Source organism: Anolis sagrei, chromosome X (assembly GCF_037176765.1).
Source record: "Anolis sagrei isolate rAnoSag1 chromosome X, rAnoSag1.mat, whole genome shotgun sequence".
NCBI lineage: Eukaryota > Metazoa > Chordata > Lepidosauria > Squamata > Dactyloidae > Anolis > Anolis sagrei.
This window is the reverse complement of record NC_090034.1, coordinates 789015-812584: the sequence shown is the minus strand read 5'-3', so window position 1 is coordinate 812584 and position 23570 is coordinate 789015. Positions and strand designations below refer to the sequence as shown.

General features: G+C 44.3%; 1 protein-coding gene across 1 annotated transcript in view; it reads right to left on the bottom strand.

Annotated features, from left to right (window-relative positions):
- Positions 1 to 215: 215 nt before the first annotated feature.
- The window catches only part of LOC132780040 (transformation/transcription domain-associated protein), a 232772-nt gene continuing 209417 nt past the window's right edge, over positions 216 to 23570 (bottom strand). The window contains exons 68-72 of the mRNA XM_067460867.1: positions 22148 to 22365; positions 17835 to 18019; positions 9606 to 9809; positions 8159 to 8353; positions 216 to 959 (exon numbers count right to left, since the gene is read on the bottom strand). Of these exons, the coding sequence (XP_067316968.1) occupies positions 675 to 959; positions 8159 to 8353; positions 9606 to 9809; positions 17835 to 18019; positions 22148 to 22365 (1087 nt within the window). The 3' untranslated portion in view covers positions 216 to 674. The remainder of the gene's footprint in view (positions 960 to 8158; positions 8354 to 9605; positions 9810 to 17834; positions 18020 to 22147; positions 22366 to 23570) is intronic.

The window sequence follows — 23570 nt, the reverse complement described above, 5'->3', positions numbered from 1 at the left end:
TTGCATACGGTTTTATATACAATTTTGCATACAATTTTGTATACAGTTTTGCATACAATTTTGTATACAGTTTTATATACAATTTTGCATACAGTTGCACACAATTTTGTATACAACTTTGCATACAATTTTGCATACAGTTTTATATACAATTTTGTATACAGTTGCATACAATTTTGTATACAGTTTTGCATACAATTTTGCATACAGTTGCATACAATTTTGTATACAGTTGCATACAATTTTGTATACAGTTTTATATACAATTTTGTATGCAAGTCCACTTTGAATCTGTTTCCGAGCGGATTAAAAAATGTTATTTCATCAGAATTTGTACCACTTGAAAGGAAATCCATGAAGGAAACACATTTTGCATTAAAAAAAATTAACAATAATAATAATAGCTTCACATTTAAAAAAAAAAGAAAAGAAAAAGAGTTCACGTCAGACGACCTGGAGAAATCTCATCGGAATTCTCCCTTCTCGTAGAAAAAATATTCTCAATATTCCTCGCGCCTTGAAGCATGCAAAACAACGGGAAAGGCGTCACGGGAACATCCGTGGTATGATTGTAAACACGAGAACACTGAACGGAAGGTCGGAGAAGGTGGGATGGAGGCGGGTGGAGGCGGAGGGGAGATGGGGGCAAAGTCCGGCCGGTTCCCTCCCGCTCGCTAGAGCCAGGGGTGCCAGGCGGGGTCCATGCGGCAGAGGTTGTCCAGGCTGTTGGCGGCCGCCACCAGCGTGTTGACCTTGCTCTCGCCGCCTTCGAACTGCGCCAGGTTGTGCAGCCGCGTCATGATGGCCGTCACCGCTTTCTGGACCAGCGACACCAGCTGCTGGCTGTCCATGTTCTCCGGCTGCCCGGCCGCCGAGAGCGGGGAGGAGGTGTCCTCCTGGGTCTTCTTGTGCCAGGCGATGATTTCGTCTCGCAAAACCGTCTTCAGGATGCCGTCCACCTGCGAGGAAGGCGGGATGCGGAGGAGAGGGGGAGCAGAGACACACACACAGAGAGAACAATCAATCTTTAGTATGATCCAGAGACCCAATCTGTTCAACGGAGAAAGTGCACAGCTGTCATGTATTGTGATCTGCAGTTGATGGTGGTTGGTGGTGGTAGGCCGAAATCTAAGATCATCTGGGGAGGCCCTGCTCTCGACCCCACCACTCTCACAAGTGAGGCTGGTGGGGACGAGGAGCAGGGCTTTCTCAGTGGTAGCCCTTCGCCTGTGGAACTCACTCCCGGGGGAAATCAGGACATCATCATCCCTCCTCTCCTTCAGGAGGAGGGTGAAGACGTGGTTATGGGACCAGGCCTTTGGACAACCAGGCAATTAAATAACACAATCAGGTAAACAAGAACAACAGGATTGAGGAAGTGGAATGGAAAATGAGAACTATGAGTTAGCGATTGCTGACCTTGTAAGAGAGGAATTGGGTTTGTATTGGTTTTTATTGTTTTTATTGATTTTACTGATATAATGCATGAATTGTGTAATTGTGTAATTGTGTAACTGTGTAATTTTGTGTCTTGATTGTTTGTACTAAAGGCATCGAATTGTGCCTTGTTTCTGTAAGCCGCCCTGAGTCCCCTTCGGGGTGAGAAGGGCGGGGTAAAAGAACCCCAAATAATTAAATAAATAAATAGGCCTAGCAGATGGTGATGGGAGGGTTAATCTAAGTCTAAATTCCAAAGGGTTGAGTATTCTGTGAGTAAGAGTTCATGGGTGAAAGCAATTAAGGGTGGAGGTATGCAAGAGATGGGTTGCAGCTGGGTGTTTCTGGATACAAGGATACAAGGTCCTAGCCTTGGGACTGATCTTCGGGAGAAAAGCATTTGTCTTATTTTGGTGGTAGATGCTGCTGGTTTCCCCCCAGGTTTTTCAGTGTCCTGACCTGTCTCCTGAACCTCTGGAATCCTGGAACCTTGAATATCTGGTTATTTTTTAAATGGGTTGCTGTAGCTTTTTTGGGCTGCATGGCCATGTTCCAGAAGCATTCTCTCCTGACGTTTCACCTGCATCTATGGCAGGCATCCTCAGAGGTTGTGAGGTCTGTTAGAAACTAGGAAAGTTGGGTTTCCAACAGACCTCAAAACCTCTGAGGATGCTTGCCACAGATGGAGGCGAAACGTCAGGAGAGAATGTTTCTGGAACATGGCCAGACAGCCAAAAAAACCTACAACAACCCAGTGATTCCGGCCAGGAAAGCCTTCGACAATATATTAAAAAAGAATGTTTAGCATTAGCAATATTGGGTTGTTGTAGGTTTTTTCAGGCTATATGGCCATGTTCTAGAGGCATTCTCTCCTGACATTTCGCCTGCATGTATGGCCAGCATCCTCAGAGGTCGTGAGGTCTGTTGGAACTAGGAAAAAGGGTTTATATATCTGTGGAATGATCAGGATGGGACAAAGGACTCTTGTCTGCTGGAGCTAAGTGTGAATGTTTCACCTGACCACCTTGATTAGCATTTGATGGCCTGGCAGTGACTGGGTCAATCTTTTGTTGTGAGGTTAGTTCATCAGGTGCTCTGCTATGGCTGATTTCTCTGGCTAAAGGAGTCTGCAGTGCCTTTCATGTTCCTTGATATAATGTCCTGGCAGTGCCTGGGAGAATCTTTTGTTGAGAGGTGATTAGCAATATTATGTTATGTTTGGTTTACTGTTTTTTGTTTTTTTATTTAATTTTGTTTATTGTATTCATATTTTTGTATTTTATTATGTTGTTTATTTTATTGTAACCTGTATCTTATTTTATTGTAATTTGTTGTTTGGGCTCGGCCTCATGTTAGCCGCTCCGAGTCCCCTTTGGGGAAATGGTGGCGGGGTATAAATAAAGTTTTGTTGTTATTATTATTATTATTATTATTATTATTATTAGATGACCCCTGCTTAAAAAAGTAGTCTCATACTTGTGTTTAATAGAATGTTATTTTATGGCTGCTTTATTTGTTATTATTACATTTATTATTTCACTCTATTTTTATTATTACGTTTATTATTTTATCTATTAATTTTTTTTCTGTATTATTTTGCATTTTTTCTTTTAATTTTATTTTTTTGCTTTATTATTATTATTATTATTATTATTTGCAATGTTTATTTCTTGCTTCTGTGTTACGTTATTGTAATAGTACTACCGGGTTTGGCCTCATGTAAGCCGCTCCGAGTCCCCGTTGGGGAGATGGTGGCAGGGTATAAATAAAGATTAGAGCCGTTCAGCAGTGGAACTCTCTGTCCCGGAGGGAGTGTGGTGGAGGTTCCTTCTTTGGAAGCTTTGAAACAGGGGCTGGATGGCCATCTGTCAGGGGTGATTTGAATGCAATATTCCTGCTTCTTGGCAGAATGGGGTTGGACTGGATGATGGCCCAGGAGGTCTCTTCCAACTCTTCGATTCTATGATTCTATGATTCTATGATGGTCGATCCCTGGACTCGATATTTTAAGGACATTAAAACTCCATAATCCACTCCAGAATGCATTGTCTCCCTTCATCCCGCCTCCCTCCCTTATGATTTGCTGGAACGTTGAGGCAGCAGAAGTTGGCAGAATGGGGTTGGACTGGATGGCCCAGGAGGTCTCTTCCAACTCTAGGATTCTATTATTATTATTATTATTATTATTATTATTATTATTACTATTATTGTTATGGTGTCAATCAGACAGCAATTTCAATAAACAAACTGAGGAGAAAGGAAACCAAGGCAAAGAATACAAGTTATGGATGTGGGGATACAGTGCAAATTTGCACAAAAACAAAGTCAAACGTGTTAAGACCTCGCTCTAAGTATTTGACCATTCAATTTTTTAAATAAAATTCAGAATATATTTTCCCACTGAAAATAGACCTTGGAATAAAACGGCATTTTCTCTCCTACCTGGCCAGCGCGGCACTTCCTTCGTTAATGCACTTTTAAAATTGCTTTAATGGTCGGAACACGGTTATTCTAACTCTGCGTGTTTTATACCTTTTTGAAAACCCTTTCTGCAAGCGGTCCGGCCTCTCAGATTAAGGCCGGAAGGGGGCACGCACATCACGACCCGTCAAATCAAATCAAGGGTAATTACTAACCTGCAATATTAAAAAAATAATGCAAAGCACAGAAAGGAAGCGGAGGAGGAGGAAGAGGAGGAGGAGGACAACAAAGAGCCCGTTTCGCCGTGTGTGGGGCCTCCCCGCGTCCTCCCTCTCGCAGTCCCGCAATTTATTTATTCTCCCCAAGGCTTCCTCTTCATTTTGGAAAGAAGTGGCAAGTGGAGTGCCATAAGCAGGGTTCCGTCCTGGGCCCGGTCCTGTTCAGGATCTTCATTAATGACTTAGATGAAGGGTTTGAAGGCATGATCATCAAGTTTGCAGACGACACCAAATGGGGAGGGAGAGCCAAGACTCCAGAGGACAGGAGCAGGATTCAAAATGATCTTGACAGATTAGAGAGATGATGGGCCAAAACTCACAAAATGAAGTCCAACAGGGATAAATGCAAGAGACTCCACTTAGGCAGAAAAAACGAAATGCAAAGAGACAGAATGGGGGACGATGAGGCCTGGCTCGAGAGCAGGATGTGGGGAAAATATCTTGGAGTCCTTGACAGATTAGAGAGATGAATGGCCAAGACTAACAAAATGAAGTTCAACAGGGACACATGCAGCATACTCCACTTAGGCAGGAAAAACGAAATGCAAAGAGACAGAATGGGAGGCAAAGAGGCCTGGCTCAAGAGCAGGACGTGAGGAAAATATCTTGGAGTCCTTGACAGATTAGAGAGATGAAGGGCCAAAACTCACAAAATGAAGTTCAACAGGGAAAAGTGCAAGATACTCCACTTTGGCAGAAAAAACGAAATGCAAAGATACAAAATGGGGGACGATGAGGCCTGGCTCGAGAGCAGGACGTGTGAAAAAGATCTTGGAGTCCTTGACAGATTAGAGAGATGAATGGCCAAAACTCAGAAAATGAAGTTCAACAGGGACAAGTGCAAGAGACTCCACTTAGGCAGGAAAAACGAAATGCAAAGAGACAGAATGGGGGACAATGATGCCTGGCTCGAGAGCAGGGCGTGGGGAAAATATCTTGGAGTCCTTGACAGATGAGAGAGATGATGGGCCAAAACTCACAAAATGAAGTTCAACAGGGACAAGTGCAAGAGACTCCACTTTGGCAGGAAAACCGAAATGCAAAGAGACAGAATGAGGGACGATGAGGCCTGGCTCGAGAGCAGGACGTGTGAAAAAGATCTTGGAGTCCTCGTGGGGAGGAAGTTAAACATGAGCCAGGAATGTGATGTGGCAGCAAAAAAAGCCAATGGGATTTTGGCCTCAGGCATCAAGAGGAGCCTAGTGTCTAGATCTAGGGAAGTCATGCTCCCCATGCTCTATTCCGCTTTGGTTAGACCACACCTGGAATCACACTGTGTCCAATTCTGGGCACCACAATTCAAGAGAGATGTTGAGTGTAAGCTGGAATGTGTCCAGAGGAGGGCGACTACAATGATCAAGGGTCTGGAGAACAAGCCCTATGAGGAGCGGCTTAAGGAGCTGGGCATGTTTAGCCTGAAGAAGAGAAGGCTGAGAGGAGACATGATGAGGGCCAGGTATAAATACTTGAGAGGAAGCCACAGGGAGGAGGAGGGAGCAAGCTTGTTTTCTGCTTCCCTGGAGACTAGGACGCAATGGAACAATGGCTCAGGTTTTTGGCAAATTGTGACACACCAAGCTCAAAAGGTTGCCCATCACTGGTCTAGAGGCATTCTCTCCTGACCTTTCGCCTGCATCTATGGCAAGCTTCCTCAGAGGTAGTGAGGTCTGTTGGAATTAGGGAAATAGGTTTATATATCTGTGGAATAATGTCCAGGGTGGGACAAAGGACTCTTCTCTGTTGGAGCTAGGTGGGAATGTTTCAACTGACTACCTTGTATTGTCGAAGGCTTTCACGGCCGGAATCACTGGGTTGTAGTAGGTTTTTTTTCAGGCTATATGGCCATGTTCTAGAGGCATTCTCTCCTGACATTTCGCCTGCATCTATGGCAAGCATCCTCAGAGGTAGTGAGGTCTGTTGGAACTAGGAAAATGGGTTTATATATCTGTGGAATGACCAGAGTGGGACAAAGGACTCTTGTCTGCTGGAGCTAGGTGGGAATGTTTCAACTGACCACCTTGATTAGCATTTGATGACCTGGCAGTGCCTGGAGCAATCTTCTGTTGAGAGACAATTAGATATACTTGTTTATTTCCTCTCTGTTGTTGTGCTGTTCTAATTTTAGAGTTTTTTTTAATACTGGTAGCCAGATTTTGTTCATTTTCAATGCAAAGAATTTCATTAAAATATAATAACCGCTGCCCCAATTAAAGACATATGATACCCCCTTCGAATGAGTAGTTGCCAAAACATCGATTGCACTCAACGGAAGCTGCAAGCATGAATAAAAAAGCCAAATAATAGAAAAAGGAGTTGAATTTGTTTGTAAACAATGTGGGCCCCTGCTGAGATTGGAAAGGACTATGGCAATGGTCAAGAGGGCAAAGTTCAGCAGGATTAAATGAAATGTTGTACAAAAACATTTCATTTAATCCAGACTTGCACCAACTTTGGCCTTCTCTCCAGGTGTTCTGGACATCTAATGGGGTAACATTAGAAAATGTTGACAATTTACGCTCCCTTGGCAGCCACAAAAGTCAACATTGACACCAAAATACAACACCGCCTGAGCTCTGCAAGCGCAGCATTTTTCCCAATGAAGCAGAGAGTGTTTGAGGACCGAGACATCCGTAGGGAGACCAAGGGGCTTGTTTATCAAGCTATTGTCCTCCCAACCCTGCTATATGAGAAAACCAAAGTGCTGTTCCAGCAGTCATTGGCCAACCCCTCTCCAATGCCAGAAATACAGCTTAATAGTGTAACATTAGGAAATGTTGATCATTTCCGCTCTCTTGGCAGCCCCCTCTCCACCAAAGTCAACATTGACACCGAAATACAACACCACCTGAGCTCTGCGAGTGCAGCATTCTTCTGAATGAAACAGAGTGTTTGAGGACCAGGACATCCGTAGGGATACCAAGGGGCTTGTCTATAAAGCTATCCCCCTCCCATCCCTGCTCTATGCCTGTGAAATGTGGACTGTCTACAGACGTCACATGCAACTCCTGGAACGATTCCATCAGCGCTGCCTCTGGAAAAATCCTGCAAATCTCTTGGGAAGACAGGCAGGGAAATGTCAGCGTGCTGGAAGAAGCAAAGACTACCAGCACTGAAGCGATGATCCTCCAACATCAACTCCGCTGGACCGGCCACATTATCCGGATGCCCGACCACCGTCTCCCGAAGCAGTTGCTCTACTCCGAACTCAAGAATGGAAAACGGAATGTTGGTGGGCAGGGAAAGAGATTGAAAGACGGGCTCAAAGCCAACCTTAAAAACTCTGGCATAGACACTGAGAACTGGGAAGCCCTGGCCCTTGAGCGCTCCAGCTGGAGGTCAGCTGTGACCAGCAGTGCTGCGGAATTTGAAGAGTCACAAATAGAGGGTAAGGGGGAGAAATATGCCAAGAGGAAGGTGCATCAAGCCAACCCCAACCAGGACCACCTTCCACCTGGAAACCGATGCCCTCACTGCGGGAGAACAAGTAGGTCAAGAATAGGGCTCAACAGTCACCTATGGACCCATCGCCAGGACGCCACACTTGGCGGACAATCTAAGTAAGAACCCACAATAATTCCTAAGAGCCACTATTATTATTATTATTATTATTATTATTATATTTTCTATTATTATATTATATTATTTTTAATATTTTTTATTTTTATTATATTATTATATATTATTATATTGGGTGCCTATTGGGTGTTAGGAATTTTGGGAGTTGAAGTCCAAAACACCCGGAGCGAGCCTGGCCTAACGTTTCAGTCCTGAAGTCACACCGCTATTATATTATTAATATTATTATTATTTTAATTATTATTATATTTTCTATTATTATATTATATTATTTTTAATATTTTTATTTTTATTATATTATTATATATTATTATATTATTACTATCAGCCATTCGTAATTTTGGGAGTTGAAGTCCAAAACACCCGGAGAGAAGGCCAAAGTTGGCCCAGGCCTGGTCTAATGTTTCAGTCCTGAAGTCACACTGCAGTATTGCCGACACGCTTACCTTGAAGTTTGGCTGCGCGAAACAGCGGGCGACGGCAATCATCGAGGCGGTGAGTGGGCCGGACACGCCGATGGTGGTGAGGAACTCCGAAATGTTTGGTGTGAGTCGGAACGGAACGGGGCGGTTGGCATCCAGGTCCCCCGTGGCGTCGTTGATATCGAATCGGAAATAGGCCACATTCAGCTTGCCAGTATCCTGAGAGTTTTAAAGAAAGGACAGACACATCAAAAGGAAGCGGGAGAATGGTTGGAGAACAGTTGCATAGATTTAAATTTTTCTTTTAATTAGTTGTTGAAATATATCCCACTGAAATATAACACTATCAGGGGAATTTTGAGTAGAGAAGGGGAGAGACACTTAGTATTTTAAAAGGTAGGAAAAGACTAAACTTGAGAGATTAAAAATGATTTCTGCTGCCACCATTCTAATAATAATCAGGCTGAGGTAATATTGGGAGTTTGTTCTACAACACACACTGTGCCACTATAGTTTCTAAGTGGCTACTGTGAAGCTTGTCAGAGTATTTACGTTTGCCCACGGAGGGATTGCTAGATCAGCAGACACTGTATGCAAAATAAGGACTCTGCAGTCTTTCAGTTACAAAAGAAACTAAGTTTTACTAAGTACATCAAACACACATCTTAACACAGCAAGCTACAAACAGGAACGAATGGAAAACCGAAAGTCTCTCTGCACATCTGCTTATCTCTCGGTAGGAAAAGACTAAACTTGAGAGATTAAAAATGATTCTTCAAATGAATTCCGCTGCCACCATTCTGATAATAATCAGGCTGAGGTAATATTGTGAGTTTGTTCTACAACACACACTGTGCCACTATAGTTTCTAAGTGGCTACTGTGAAGCTTGTCAGAGTATTTACGTTTGCCAGCGGAAGGATTGCTAGATCAGCAGACACTGTATGCAAAATAAGGACTCTGCAGTCTTTCAGTTACAAAAGAAACTAAGTTTTACTAAGTATATCAAACACACATCTTAACACAGCAAGCTACAAACAGGAACGAATGGAAAACCGAAAGTCTCTCTGCACAGCTGCTTATCTCTCTTCACTCTGGCTGAGACGGGTGACTCCCTTCTGTTCCCAGCCAGAACATACATTATCTCATTACTTCAAGGTTACTTAATCACAGCCTCATGAACACTCTGCACAGCAATTTCTAACGCACAGTGGACTCCATCTTGTAATTACATAGATGCACATTTGAAAACACACATATAACTAAATTAATCCTGACTTTAGAAATACTAAGCCGACTTTAGAAATACTTTGACCACAAAGGTACACACACTGAGGCTGGTATGAGTTAATAAAAGAACAAGAATGTTTATTGAACAGGCTTGAATTAATTCAGGTACAAATGCTTAATGGTTTCAGAAAGTTTCTGGCATGTAAAGCTTGTGGTTGCGTTAGAGTAAAATCAACACCTACCTGTGCAATCTGAAGCATCTCAGGATTCAGGCGGTTCAAGTGGAAGACGAATTCCGCAAAGCCAATCAGGGCGAGCTGGATGGTGAACATCTTCCGGAAGGTCCAGTAGTCAGTGGCGTTTGGGAACGTGTGGAGCGCCCATTCCTTCAGCATGCTGCGTGGCACCATGTTGCCCTGCACTTCTTTCAGGATGTCGCGGAGGACCTGGGAGGAAGGAGGCAAGCAACGAGAGACTCGGGATTTGGAAATTGTCTGGCATTGTCTAAGGTAATGCTTCTGACCTGACCACCTGTCAAAGAGTTCAGCCACTGTAATGAGGGTGTGGTGGTTAATGTTGTGGCTCAGCTTGACTCTGAGTCTGAAGCTGAGCTCTGTGAGCCAGAATTCCTACCGGATGATGGGGAGGATGATGGGATACAGCAGTGTTTTTCAAGGCTCCGGAGAAGCACTCGCTTGGCTAGCAAGCGAGAACCAAGGGTACCAAAGGTCAACGCAATGTGTTCATGTCTGCAAAGGGTATTTAGCCTTGTAGCTGACAAGCAGGGGCTGTCAGTCCAATGTAGCTCTTCCCATGCAAACTTCTGTGGATTAACTTTGGCTTTTAGCAAAAAGTTACACCTACAGAGAGCACAATGGACTCAAACAATGATGGATCTGGACCAAACTTGGCACAAATACTCAGTATGCTAAATGTGAACACTGGTGGAGTGTGGGGAAAATAGACTTGACATTTGGGAGTTGTAGCTGCTGGGATGTATAGTTCACCTACAATCAAAGAGCATTCTGAACCCCACCAACGATAGAATTGGGCCAAACCTCCCACACAGAACCCCCATGAACAACAGAAAATGCTGTGTTTTCTGATGATCTTTGGTGACCCCTCTGGCACCTCCTGGCGACCCCTCCAGGGGTCCTGACCCTCAGGTTGAGAAACACTGGGATACAGATTTCTGTACATACTTCAGACAGGCCTTACGGTGGGGCTACTGAAGGAGAAACAGCAAGTCAGTTCCCAGGGGAAAAGAATGTTAGTGAGACTGATAACGAGAGTGAATTCCCACACGGCCAGGTGGAGATGTCTTTTCCTCCCCACAGTGATCAAGTCCAACTGGACCAAGATAAGGGGTCATATAGTCTTGAAGATTATGAATTAATGAGCAGGCAAGAACGTCTGCAATTAAAGCTCCGGAGAAGTACTCGCTTGGCTAGCAAGTGAGAAGCTAAGGGTGCCAAAGGTCAACGCAATGCATTCATGTCTGCAAAGGGTATTTAGTAGGCTTGGTTGATCAAGAAAAAAAATGGTTCTAAACTCGTTTCGTATATAGAGGGCGATGGCGTTTCGATTTTAAAATTATTTCTCAAATTTTCTTGAAAAAAAGATCGGAAATAGCAAAAATCTGAATAGCTTTGTTTACTTCGTTAATGGAAGGTGCACTCCCCCGTTAGTTTAAAATCTCGCAGTTTCCCTGGCTTCCCTGGCGACAAGCGGCAATGCGGTTTCCCCCACTGACCGTCAAGAAGAGCTGGGTGTGGCCACGCCCACCTCCTCCCTCTGCTGCCATCCATCGGCCCTTTGCAGTCACCTGGGCGTAGCCACGCCCACCTCATTCCCCTGTTATCCATCGCCCTTTGCAGTCACACAGAGAAGGGAAACTGCAAGATTACTTTTAAAATCTTGCAGTTTCCCTTCTCTGTGTGACTGCAAAGGGCAAGGGAATGAGGTGGGTGTGGCTATGCCCAGCTCTTCTTGATGGCCACTGGGGGCGTGGCCTTCAGGAAGAGCTGGGCGTGGCCACACCCACCTCGCCCTTCCGCATCGCGGCTTGTCGCCAGGAGGGCAAGGGAAACTGCGAGATTGTAAACCTTGACCAGACATACGAAAATAATTCCGAAAAATGGGTAAATTGTTTCAATTCGTTATTACTCCTCACACTATTCCAGCATGGCTTGAAATTGTTTTAAAAGTCATTTAAATATGAATTCATTCCGATTTTAGAAACTTCCGAACCAGATCAACAAAGCCGAGTATTTAGTAGGCCTGGGTAACAACGGAAAAATTTGTTTCTAAAATTGATTTGTATTTGGGGTTTTTTTTTTGTTTCGATATTTAAAATAATTACAAAATTTTCCTTTTAAAAAGTTCGATATTTACGAAATTTCGTAAATGGTAAAAAATTAACGAATCGATTTCCGAAACAATAACAAATCGATTCGTTAATGGCGGACGCGACCGCGAAATACGCTAAAAAACCTCCAAAACCTTCTGAAGCTTCCCTCTCCCTCTGTTGTTGACTGTTGGTGTGATATTATAATTTTTTTTCACTAATTAAACCATAAAACTGGCCCAGACATGCGGAAATAATAACGAAACGACCTCAAACCAATAACGAAACGAATACAATATCGAAATACGAAGCATTTACAAAACATTTTTGAAAATTCGTTTTTTTAAATAATTGCTCCAGAATGGTTCGTTATCGTTTTGTAATTGAAAAAATTAACGAATTATTAACGAATTACGAATTAACGAAACGAAACCGCCCAGCCCTATTATATAGCCTTGAAGATAATGAATTAATGAGCAGACAAGAACGTCTGCAATTAAGGCTCCGGAGAAGCACTCGCTTGGCTAGCAAGTGAGAAGCCAAGGGTGCCAAAGGTCAACGCAATGTGTTCATGTCTGCAAAGGGTATTTAGCCTTGTAGCTGACAAGCAGGGGCTGTCAGTACAATGTAGCTCTTCTCATGCAAACTTCTGTGGATTAACTTTGGCTTTTAGCAAAAAGTTACACCTACAGAGAGCACAATGGACTCAAACAATGATGGATCTGGACCAAACTTGGCACAAATACTCAGTATGCTAAATGTGAACACTGGTGGAGTGTGGGGAAAATAGACTTGACATTTGGGAGTTGTAGCTGCTGGGATGTATAGTTCACCTACAATCAAAGAGCATTCTGAACCCCACCAACGATAGAATTGGGCCAAACCTCCCACACAGAACCCCCATGAACAACAGAAAATGCTGTGTTTTCTGATGATCTTTGGTGACCCCTCTGGCACCTCCTGGCGACCCCTCCAGGGGTCCTGACCCTCAGGTTGAGAAACACTGGGATACAGATTTCTGTACATACTTCAGACAGGCCTTACGGTGGGGCTACTGAAGGAGAAACAGCAAGTCAGTTCCCAGGGGAAAAGAATGTTAGTGAGACTGATAACGAGAGTGAATTCCCACACGGCCAGGTGGAGATGTCTTTTCCTCCCCACAGTGATCAAGTCCAACTGGACCAAGATAAGGGGTCATATAGTCTTGAAGATTATGAATTAATGAGCAGGCAAGAACGTCTGCAATTAAAGCTCCGGAGAAGTACTCGCTTGGCTAGCAAGTGAGAAGCTAAGGGTGCCAAAGGTCAACGCAATGCATTCATGTCTGCAAAGGGTATTTAGTAGGCTTGGTTGATCAAGAAAAAAAATGGTTCTAAACTCGTTTCGTATATAGAGGGCGATGGCGTTTCGATTTTAAAATTATTTCTCAAATTTTCTTGAAAAAAAGATCGGAAATAGCAAAAATCTGAATAGCTTTGTTTACTTCGTTAATGGAAGGTGCACTCCCCCGTTAGTTTAAAATCTCGCAGTTTCCCTGGCTTCCCTGGCGACAAGCGGCAATGCGGTTTCCCCCACTGACCGTCAAGAAGAGCTGGGTGTGGCCACGCCCACCTCCTCCCTCTGCTGCCATCCATCGGCCCTTTGCAGTCACCTGGGCGTAGCCACGCCCACCTCATTCCCCTGTTATCCATCGCCCTTTGCAGTCACACAGAGAAGGGAAACTGCAAGATTACTTTTAAAATCTTGCAGTTTCCCTTCTCTGTGTGACTGCAAAGGGCAAGGGAATGAGGTGGGTGTGGCTATGCCCAGCTCTTCTTGATGGCCACTGGGGGCGTGGCCTTCAGGAAGAGCTGGGCGTGGCCACACCCACCTCGCCCTTCCGCATCGCGGCTTGTCGCCAGGAGGGCAAGGGAAACTGCGAGATTGTAAACCTTGACCAGACATACGAAAATAATTCCGAAAAATGGGTAAATTGTTTCAATTCGTTATTACTCCTCACACTATTCCAGCATGGCTTGAAATTGTTTTAAAAGTCATTTAAATATGAATTCATTCCGATTTTAGAAACTTCCGAACCAGATCAACAAAGCCGAGTATTTAGTAGGCCTGGGTAACAACGGAAAAATTTGTTTCTAAAATTGATTTGTATTTGGGGTTTTTTTTTTGTTTCGATATTTAAAATAATTACAAAATTTTCCTTTTAAAAAGTTCGATATTTACGAAATTTCGTAAATGGTAAAAAATTAACGAATCGATTTCCGAAACAATAACAAATCGATTCGTTAATGGCGGACGCGACCGCGAAATACGCTAAAAAACCTCCAAAACCTTCTGAAGCTTCCCTCTCCCTCTGTTGTTGACTGTTGGTGTGATATTATAATTTTTTTTCACTAATTAAACCATAAAACTGGCCCAGACATGCGGAAATAATAACGAAACGACCTCAAACCAATAACGAAACGAATACAATATCGAAATACGAAGCATTTACAAAACATTTTTGAAAATTCGTTTTTTTAAATAATTGCTCCAGAATGGTTCGTTATCGTTTTGTAATTGAAAAAATTAACGAATTATTAACGAATTACGAATTAACGAAACGAAACCGCCCAGCCCTATTATATAGCCTTGAAGATAATGAATTAATGAGCAGACAAGAACGTCTGCAATTAAGGCTCCGGAGAAGCACTCGCTTGGCTAGCAAGTGAGAAGCCAAGGGTGCCAAAGGTCAACGCAATGTGTTCATGTCTGCAAAGGGTATTTAGCCTTGTAGCTGACAAGCAGGGGCTGTCAGTACAATGTAGCTCTTCTCATGCAAACTTCTGTGGATTAACTTTGGCTTTTAGCAAAAAGTTACACCTACAGAGAGCACAATGGACTCAAACAATGATGGATCTGGACCAAACTTGGCACAAATACTCAGTATGCTAAATGTGAACACTGGTGGAGTGTGGGGAAAATAGACTTGACATTTGGGAGTTGTAGCTGCTGGGATGTATAGTTCACCTACAATCAAAGAGCATTCTGAACCCCACCAACGATAGAATTGGGCCAAACCTCCCACACAGAACCCCCATGAACAACAGAAAATGCTGTGTTTTCTGATGATCTTTGGTGACCCCTCTGGCACCTCCTGGCGACCCCTCCAGGGGTCCTGACCCTCAGGTTGAGAAACACTGGGATACAGATTTCTGTACATACTTCAGACAGGCCTTACGGTGGGGCTACTGAAGGAGAAACAGCAAGTCAGTTCCCAGGGGAAAAGAATGTTAGTGAGACTGATAACGAGAGTGAATTCCCACACGGCCAGGTGGAGATGTCTTTTCCTCCCCACAGTGATCAAGTCCAACTGGACCAAGATAAGGGGTCATATAGTCTTGAAGATTATGAATTAATGAGCAGGCAAGAACGTCTGCAATTAAAGCTCCGGAGAAGTACTCGCTTGGCTAGCAAGTGAGAAGCTAAGGGTGCCAAAGGTCAACGCAATGCATTCATGTCTGCAAAGGGTATTTAGTAGGCTTGGTTGATCAAGAAAAAAAATGGTTCTAAACTCGTTTCGTATATAGAGGGCGATGGCGTTTCGATTTTAAAATTATTTCTCAAATTTTCTTGAAAAAAAGATCGGAAATAGCAAAAATCTGAATAGCTTTGTTTACTTCGTTAATGGAAGGTGCACTCCCCCGTTAGTTTAAAATCTCGCAGTTTCCCTGGCTTCCCTGGCGACAAGCGGCAATGCGGTTTCCCCCACTGACCGTCAAGAAGAGCTGGGCGTGGCCACACCCACCTCCTCCCTCTGCTGCCATCCATCGGCCCTTTGCAGTCACCTGGGCGTAGCCACGCCCACCTCATTCCCCTGTTATCCATCGCCCTTTGCAGTCACACAGAGAAGGGAAACTGCAAGATTACTCTTAAAATCTTGCAGTTTCCCTTCTCTGTGTGATTGCAAAGGGCAAGGGAATGAAGTGGGTGTGGCTACGCCCAGCTCTTCTTGATGGTCACTGGGGGCGTGGCCTTCAGGAAGAGCTGGGCGTGGCCACACCCACCTCGCCCTTCCGCATCGCGGCTTGTCGCCAGGAGGGCAAGGAAACTGCGAGATTGTAAACCTTGACCAGACATACAAAATAATTCCAAAAAATGGGTAAATCGTTTCAATTCGTTATTACTCCTCACACTATTCCAGCATGGCTCAAAATTGTTTTAAAAGTCATTTAAATATGAATTCATTCCGATTTTAGAAACTTCCGAACCAGATCAACCAAGCCGAGTATTTAGCCTTGTAGCTGACAAGCAGGGGCTGTCAGTCCAATGTAGCTCTTCTCATGCAAACTTCTGTGGATTAACTTTGGCTTTTAGCAGCACGCTTCTGGCTTCCTGAGTCTGGGATTTGGGCCTTGTTTTCTACTGTTTTCCATGGACTCGTGTTTGACCATTGCTAAAGGATTAGGCTTCATGCTTTTGCCTTTGGATCTTGGGAACTGTGCCTTTGCACAGGTACTGGCTTGTTCAGTAGACTCTCCTCTACAGTTCCATTTTGTCAGGAAGCCTTAGCATTGAACGGTTGTGTTGTTAAAGTGCAAAGTATGGAACCCTGCGCAGACGGTCGGTCAATGTGACTTAAGCAACCTATGCGGCAGGTACTGGTTTGTTCAATAGACTCTCCTCTACAGTTCCATTTTGGTGGGAAGCCTTAGCATTGAATGGTTGTGTTGTTAAAGTGCAAAGTATGGAACCCTGTGCAGACGGTCAGTCAGCGTGACTTAAGCAATGTATGTGGCAGGTACTGGCTTGTTCAGTAGACTCTCCTCTACAGTTCCATTTTGTCAGGAAGCCTTAGCATTGAACGGTTGTGTTGTTAAAGTGCAAAGTATGGAACCCTGCGCAGACGGTCGGTCAATGTGACTTAAGCAACCTATGCGGCAGGTACTGGTTTGTTCAATAGACTCTCCTCTACAGTTCCATTTTGGTGGGAAGCCTTAGCATTGAATGGTTGTGTTGTTAAAGTGCAAAGTATGGAACCCTGTGCAGACGGTCAGTCAGCGTGACTTAAGCAATGTATGTGGCAGGTACTGGCTTGTTCAGTAGACTCTCCTCTACAGTTCCATTTTGTCAGGAAGCCTTAGCATTGAACGGTTGTGTTGTTAAAGTGCAAAGTATGGAACCCTGCGCAGACGGTCGGTCAATGTGACTTAAGCAACCTATGCGGCAGGTACTGGTTTGTTCAATAGACTCTCCTCTACAGTTCCATTTTGGTGGGAAGCCTTAGCATTGAATGGTTGTGTTGTTAAAGTGCAAAGTATGGAACCCTGTGCAGACGGTCAGTCAGCGTGACTTAAGCAATGTATGTGGCAGGTACTGGCTTGTTCAGTAGACTCTCCTCTACAGTTCCATTTTGGCAGGAAGCCTTAGCATTGAACGGTTGTGTTGTTAAAGTGCAAAGTATGGAACCCTGCGCAGATGGTCAGTTAATGTGACTTAAGCAACCAATGCGGCAGGTACTGGCTTGTTCAGTAGACTCTCCTCTACAGTTCCATTTTGGCGGGAAGCCTTAGCATCGAATGGTTGTGTTGTTAAAGTGCAAAGTATGGAACCCTGTGCAGATGGTCAGTTAATGCGACTTAAGCAACGTATGCGGCAGGTACTGGCTTGTTCAGTAGACTCTCCTCTACAGTTCCATTTTGGTGGGAAGCCTTAGCATTGAACGGTTGTGTTGTTGAAATGCGAAGTATGGAACCCTGTGCAGACGGTCGGTCAATGAGACTTAAACAACGTATGCGGCAGGTACTGGCTTGTTCAGTAGACTCTCCTCTACAGTTCCATTCTGGCGGGAAGCCTTAGCATTGAACGGTTGTGTTGTTAAAGTGCAAAGTATGGAACCCTGTGCAGACGGTCGGTCAATGCGACTTAAGCAAAGTATGCGGCAGGTACTGGCTTGTTCAGTAGACTCTCCTCTACAGTTCCATTTTAGTATCGAACGGTTGTGTTGTTAAAGTGCAAAATATGGAACCCTGCACAGAAAGCCAGTCAATGTGGTCTCAGCCCCGTTCTTAACTAGGAGTTGTTTATAAGTCGGATGTCTGTAACTCGGGGGCCTCGTCGGCCTGCCCAGACATTCCCAATAGCTTACCTGGTGGCTGGCCTGGGTGCCTCGCGCTTGGACGGTGGCCAGCCGGTCGTAGTAGCGCGAGATGGGGCTGTCGTGCTCGATCCCCTTCTTGGCGCAGCGCTGCTTGTAGATCTCCACGAGGGAGAGCGAGGAGGGGTTGTCTTCCACCAGGCGCATCTGCGGGGAGACCGCCACCACTCGTGGGACTGCGGGGGGAGAACACAGGCAGGGGGGAGTTGCAGGGCGGGGAACGTCTCATAATAACAAGGCATGATTGATACATGCAAGGTTGGGAAGACAAGAGAAGGCCAGACAAGGACCTGATCCCATCAAAGCAAGAAAAAGAGGAAGAGGAAACGCAGCTGAAGTGAGCGCTCACTTAGGAAAGGATGTGTTTGGGCGAGCTGCCCCACCTTTGCAGCATCCTATTCTATAAAACCAGAAAGTCCCTCTCAGACTTGAGCCCAGAAAATGGAAATTGGGGCCCTGACCTAAAACTTAGAAAGAAAGAGTTTGGATATCCTGACCAAACATCAAGGCGAGTATAAAAGCTGGAAGATTTATTTGGGAAACAAAATCCCTAAAAAGGCAGAACCCCACTTGTGATTGGAATGTGGCTTCTCTTAATTCAAAGCCAAAAACAAAAAACTGTAAGGAATGCTGGAGCTTTCTTCTGGCTGAAAAAAACCCTTTTGAAAACCTTCTGGCCACCACCACACTTAAAAGCACTGATAAGCCCTTGGCTTACTGGAAGTATCTTAGGCAAGAGGGTGTTGGATTAGCCCTCAGGCTAGTGTTCTAAGGTAACACTAAAAGATTGTTCTTTAAATTATACGCTGCCACCATAGAGTCTTGTTTGCTGCAGGAAACTGCTTTTTAAAACTACACCCACAGAGGCAGACGTGAGGCAGATGTTGTGAACAACAAAACAATGATGTTTATTTAAGAGAACTGGAACAAACTCAGTTATAAAGCTTAGCTGTTTCAGAGTATTGTTTCAGTTCAGACTTAGTTACATAGGAACACTTCTCTGTCCCTCCACAGAATTTACTGGCAGGATTGCTTCTCTGAAAGTAATTCTAAACTCCTCCACAGATAGTCCTACCCTGGATCTATCTCTACACTCCTCCACCAGCTATTTCCCTAATAGCTGTAGAGAGTCAGTTCTTGTGGGTTTTTTCGGGCTATATGGCCATGTTCTATAGGCATTTCTCCTGACGTTTCGCCTGCATCTATGGCAAGTTTCCTCAGAGGGTGAGGTCTGCTGGAGCTGGGAAAAAGGGGTTTATATAGAAGCTGTAGAGAGCTTCTCACTAGCTATCTCTGCTAGCCAAACAGACCAATTTCAGGCCTCTCTCACTAACCCTTCACCACTCCTAACTCCCAGTTCCTTCTTCTTTGACCCCCCTCAGTCAATCTCCTTTGGCACCCAGATTCAATCTGCTTAACAGGCAGGGGCGGCTCAAGCCATTACGCAAAGTAAGCCTTTGCAGTAGAGTTGATGTTGCCCAGGGTCGCTCTTGGGGGAAAATAGACCTTGACATATGCGAGTTGTAGTTACTGGGATGTATAGTTCACCTATAATCAAAGAGCATTCTGAACTCCACCAATGATGGAACTGAACCAAATATGGCACACAGAACTCCCACAACGAACAGAAAATATATATCAGTGATTGGTTGGGGGGGGGGGCATGCCAAAATACTGTTTGTTTACAATTGAAAATTACCCAGGGCCGCCTCTGTCCATAGTGTAATCAAACCTGGAAATGCAGAAGGGTGAACACACAACCGGCAAACAACTGCAACTAACCGTGGCGCGTTCGAGCAGGCCAACGTCTCCATGCTTTCATTATCATCTATGGCGCTGCAGAGATGATAATGAAAGGAAGGGAAAGCAGGGGCCTGCCTACGAACCAGAGCCGTGCACCAGCTCTCCAATTAATATGCAGATATCAGCTCTCCCTCGGCGGCGGCGGCAGCAGCAGCGATGATCAAGTGAAGTGTGTCAAGTGGCACTTCCCTCCTCCTCGCGGCACACTCGAGAGCTCCGCCATGAAAGAGAACGCGCGGGAAAGCTTGTTGTCACTAGACAGCAGCCCTCACGGACTAAAGCGTTTCCAAAGAGGGGAGTGTGGGCGGCGCGGAGGAAAGGAGAAAAAGGCCGGCTTCCTCATTGTACCAACTGCAAACCTCGAGAGGAGTTGCTTCTCTGCTTGCTTTCATGTTTCTTTGGTATTGTTGAAGGTTAGTGTCGTCCTGAAGAGTGTGAGGTAAACCTCTGTGTGAGAGAAGCCTGATGTGAGAAAGCTGCGGTGTGAAGGCTGCTGCGTGTAAAGCTACTATGTATTTGTTTATTTGTGTTATGGGTTAGGGTGCAACTAGAATATTAAGTTTCTTTGATATTGTCGAAGGCTAGTGTCGTCCTGAAGAGTGTGAGGTAAACCTCTGTGTGAGAGAAGCCACGTGTGAGAAAGCTGTGGTGTGAAGGCTGCTGCATGTAAAGCTACTATGTATTTGTTTATTTGTGTTATGGGTTAGGGTGCAACTAGAATATTAAGTTTCTCTGATATTGTCGAAGGCTAGTGTCATCCTGAGGAGTGTGAGATAAACCTCTGTGTGAGAGAAGCCTCGTGTGAGAAAGCTCCAGTGTGAAGGCTGCTGTGTGTAAAGCTACTATGTATTTGTTTATTTATGTCTGGGTTAGGGTGCAACTAGAATATTAAGTTTCTTTGATATTGTCGAAGGCTAGTGTCATCCTGAAGAGTGTGAGGTAAACCTCTGTGTGAGAGAAGCCACGTGTGAGAAAGCTGCGGCGTGAAGGCTGCTGCATGTAAAGCTACTATGTATTTGTTTATCTGTGTTATGGGTTAGGGTGCAACTAGAATATTGAGTTTCTTTGATATTGTCGAAGGCTAGTGTCGTCCTGAAGAGTGTGAGGTAAACCTCTGTGTGAGAGAAGCCTGATGTGAGAAAGCTGCGGTGTGAAGGCTGCTGCGTGTAAAGCTACTATGTATTTGTTTATTTGTGTTATGGGTTAGGGTGCAACTAGAATATTAAGTTTCTCTGATATTGTCGAAGGCTAGTGTCGTCCTGAAGAGTGTGAGGTAAACCTCTGTGTGAGAGTAGCCTCGTGTGAGAAAGCTCCGGTGTGAAGGCTGCTGCGTGTAAAGCTACTATGTATTTGTTTATTTGTGTTCTGGGTTAGGGTGCAACTAGAATATTAAGTTTCTCTGATATTGTCGAAGGTTAGTGTCATCCTGAGGAGTGTGAGGTAAACCTCTGTGTGAGAGAAGCCTCGTGTGAGAAAGCTCCGGTGTGAAGGCTGCTGCGTGTAAAGCTACTATGTATTTGTTTATTTGTGTTATGGAAACCTTATTGTTGTAAACAGTGCAACTAGAATATTATATTTCTGTGATACTGTCGAAGGTTAGTGTCGTCCTGAGGAGTGTGAGGTAAACCTCTGTGTGAGAAAGCTCCGGTGTGAAGGCTGCTGCGTGTAAAGCTCCTTTGTATTTGTTTATTTGTATTATGGAAACCTTGTTCTTGTAAACAGTGCAACTAGAATATTATGTTTCTTTGATATTGTCGAAGGCTAGTGTCGTCCTGAGGAGTGTGAGGTAAACCTCTGTGTGAGAAAGCTCCAGTGTGAAGGCTGCTGCGTGTAAAGCTCCTTTGTATTTGTTTATTTGTGTTATGGAAACCCTTGTTCTTAGGCTAGTGTCGTCCTGAGGAGTGTGAGGTAAACCTCTGTGTGAAAGAAGCCTCATGTGACAAAGCTCCGGTGTGAAGGCTTCTGCCTGTGAAGCTACTATGGATTTGTTTATTTGTGTTATGGAAACCTTGTTCTTGTAAACAGTGCAACTAGAATATTATGTTTCTTTGATATTGTTGAAGGCTAGTGTCATCCTGAAGAGTGTGAGGTAAACCTCTGTGTGAGAAAAGCCTCATGTGAGAAAGCTCCAGTGTGAAGGCTGCTGCGTGTAAAGCTACTACGTATTTGTTTATTTCTGTTATGGAAACCTTGTTCTTGTAAACAGTGCAACTAGAATATTATGTTTCTTTGATATTGCCGAAGGTTAGTGTCATCCTGAGGAATTTGAGGTAAACCTCTGTGTGAGAAAGATCCGGTGTGAAGGCTGCTGCGTGTAAAGCTACTATGTATTTGTTTATTTGTGTTATGGAAACCTTGTTCTTGTAAACAGTGCAACTAGAATATTATGTCTCTTTGATATTGTCGAAGGCTAGTGTCATCCTGAGGAGTGTGAGGTAGACCTCTGTGTGAGAGAAGCCTCGTGTGTGAAGGCCGTGCTGCGGGGCTGTTTGTGGACCCACCTGTGAAGAAGAGGTGCCTCTTGGTGGTCTCCTTCCTCTTCTCCAGGCACGGGTTGAGGAGGCGGAGGAGCTGCAGGACGCGCTCCTCTCGGCGCGACTCGGTCAGGCAGGCGTCGTTCATGACCAGGTACGGGTAGATCTTCCCATTGTGACCTCGGATGTAGAGCCTTCTGGCGGCCGTGTTATGCTTTTGCACAATCTCCACTCTGGGCATAAACCTATCACGAGGCAAAAGACATAAAGCGGTGTGTGTGTGAGAGAGAGAGATAAAAGCACCTGAGCTCTCGCAATCTCCGGCTTCCTTTCTCTCCTCCAAGATGAAAGCGGGATTTGAAAAGGGGAAAGGAAATTGAAATGCCAGACTTAACGCTAACAAAAGGGAGGCGTATTAGCGACGGAGATTCTGCAAAACCAACATCCCCCATTATACCTTTTTATAACGACGCCACCTTTTAAGCACCGGCTTTTTCCTTCCTTCCTTTCTATTATGCGGGAGTTCCCACAAAGAAGAGCCTCCCTCCCGCGGCGGGTGCGTTTCCGCCTTTTCCTTTGTTTTTGGTCTTCTCCAAAAGACAGAACTCCTTCCTTTTTGAACACAGGTTGTTTACTAGGCCTGGGTAACAACGCAAAAATTTGTTTCTAAAATCGATTTGTATTTGGGGTTTTTTTTTTGTTTCGATATTTAAAATAATTACAAAATTTTCCTTTTAAAAAGTTCGATATTTACGAAATTTCGTAAATGGTAAAAAATTAACGAATCGATTTCCGAAACAATAACGAATCGATTCGTTAATGGCAGACGCGACCGCGAAATACGCTAAAAAACCTCCAAAACCTTCTGAAGCTTCCCTCTCCCTCTGTTCTTGACTGTTGGTGTGATATTATAATTTTTTTTCACTAATTAAACCATAAAACTGGCCCAGACATGCGGAAATAATAACGAAACGACCTCAAAGCAATAACGAAACGAATACAATAACGAAATATGAAGCATTTGCAAAACGTATTTAAAAATTCGTTTTTTTAATAATTGCTCCAGAATGGTTCGTTATCGTTTTGTAATTGGAAAAATTAACGAATTATTAACGAATTACGAATTAACGAAACGAAACCGCCCAGGCCTATTGTTTACCACCCGTCTGGTGCCGATTTCCGTATTGCTACGGGCAGAGAAACCACCCTGGGAGGGCGATCCTAAGCATGCAGCAAGAAGGCTTTGGGCTGAGAAAGTGATCCCACCTCCATTTTGAAACGGCTAATGATTGGTGGAGTTATATTTATTTATTATTTATTTCTTTCCAGTATTTCTACCCGATCTCTTATCTACCACCAAAGGGGGACTCGGGACGGATTACATTGGTGTCATATGTTCCATAGTTGATAGGGCTGGGCGGTTTCGTTTCGTTAATTCGTAATTCGTTAA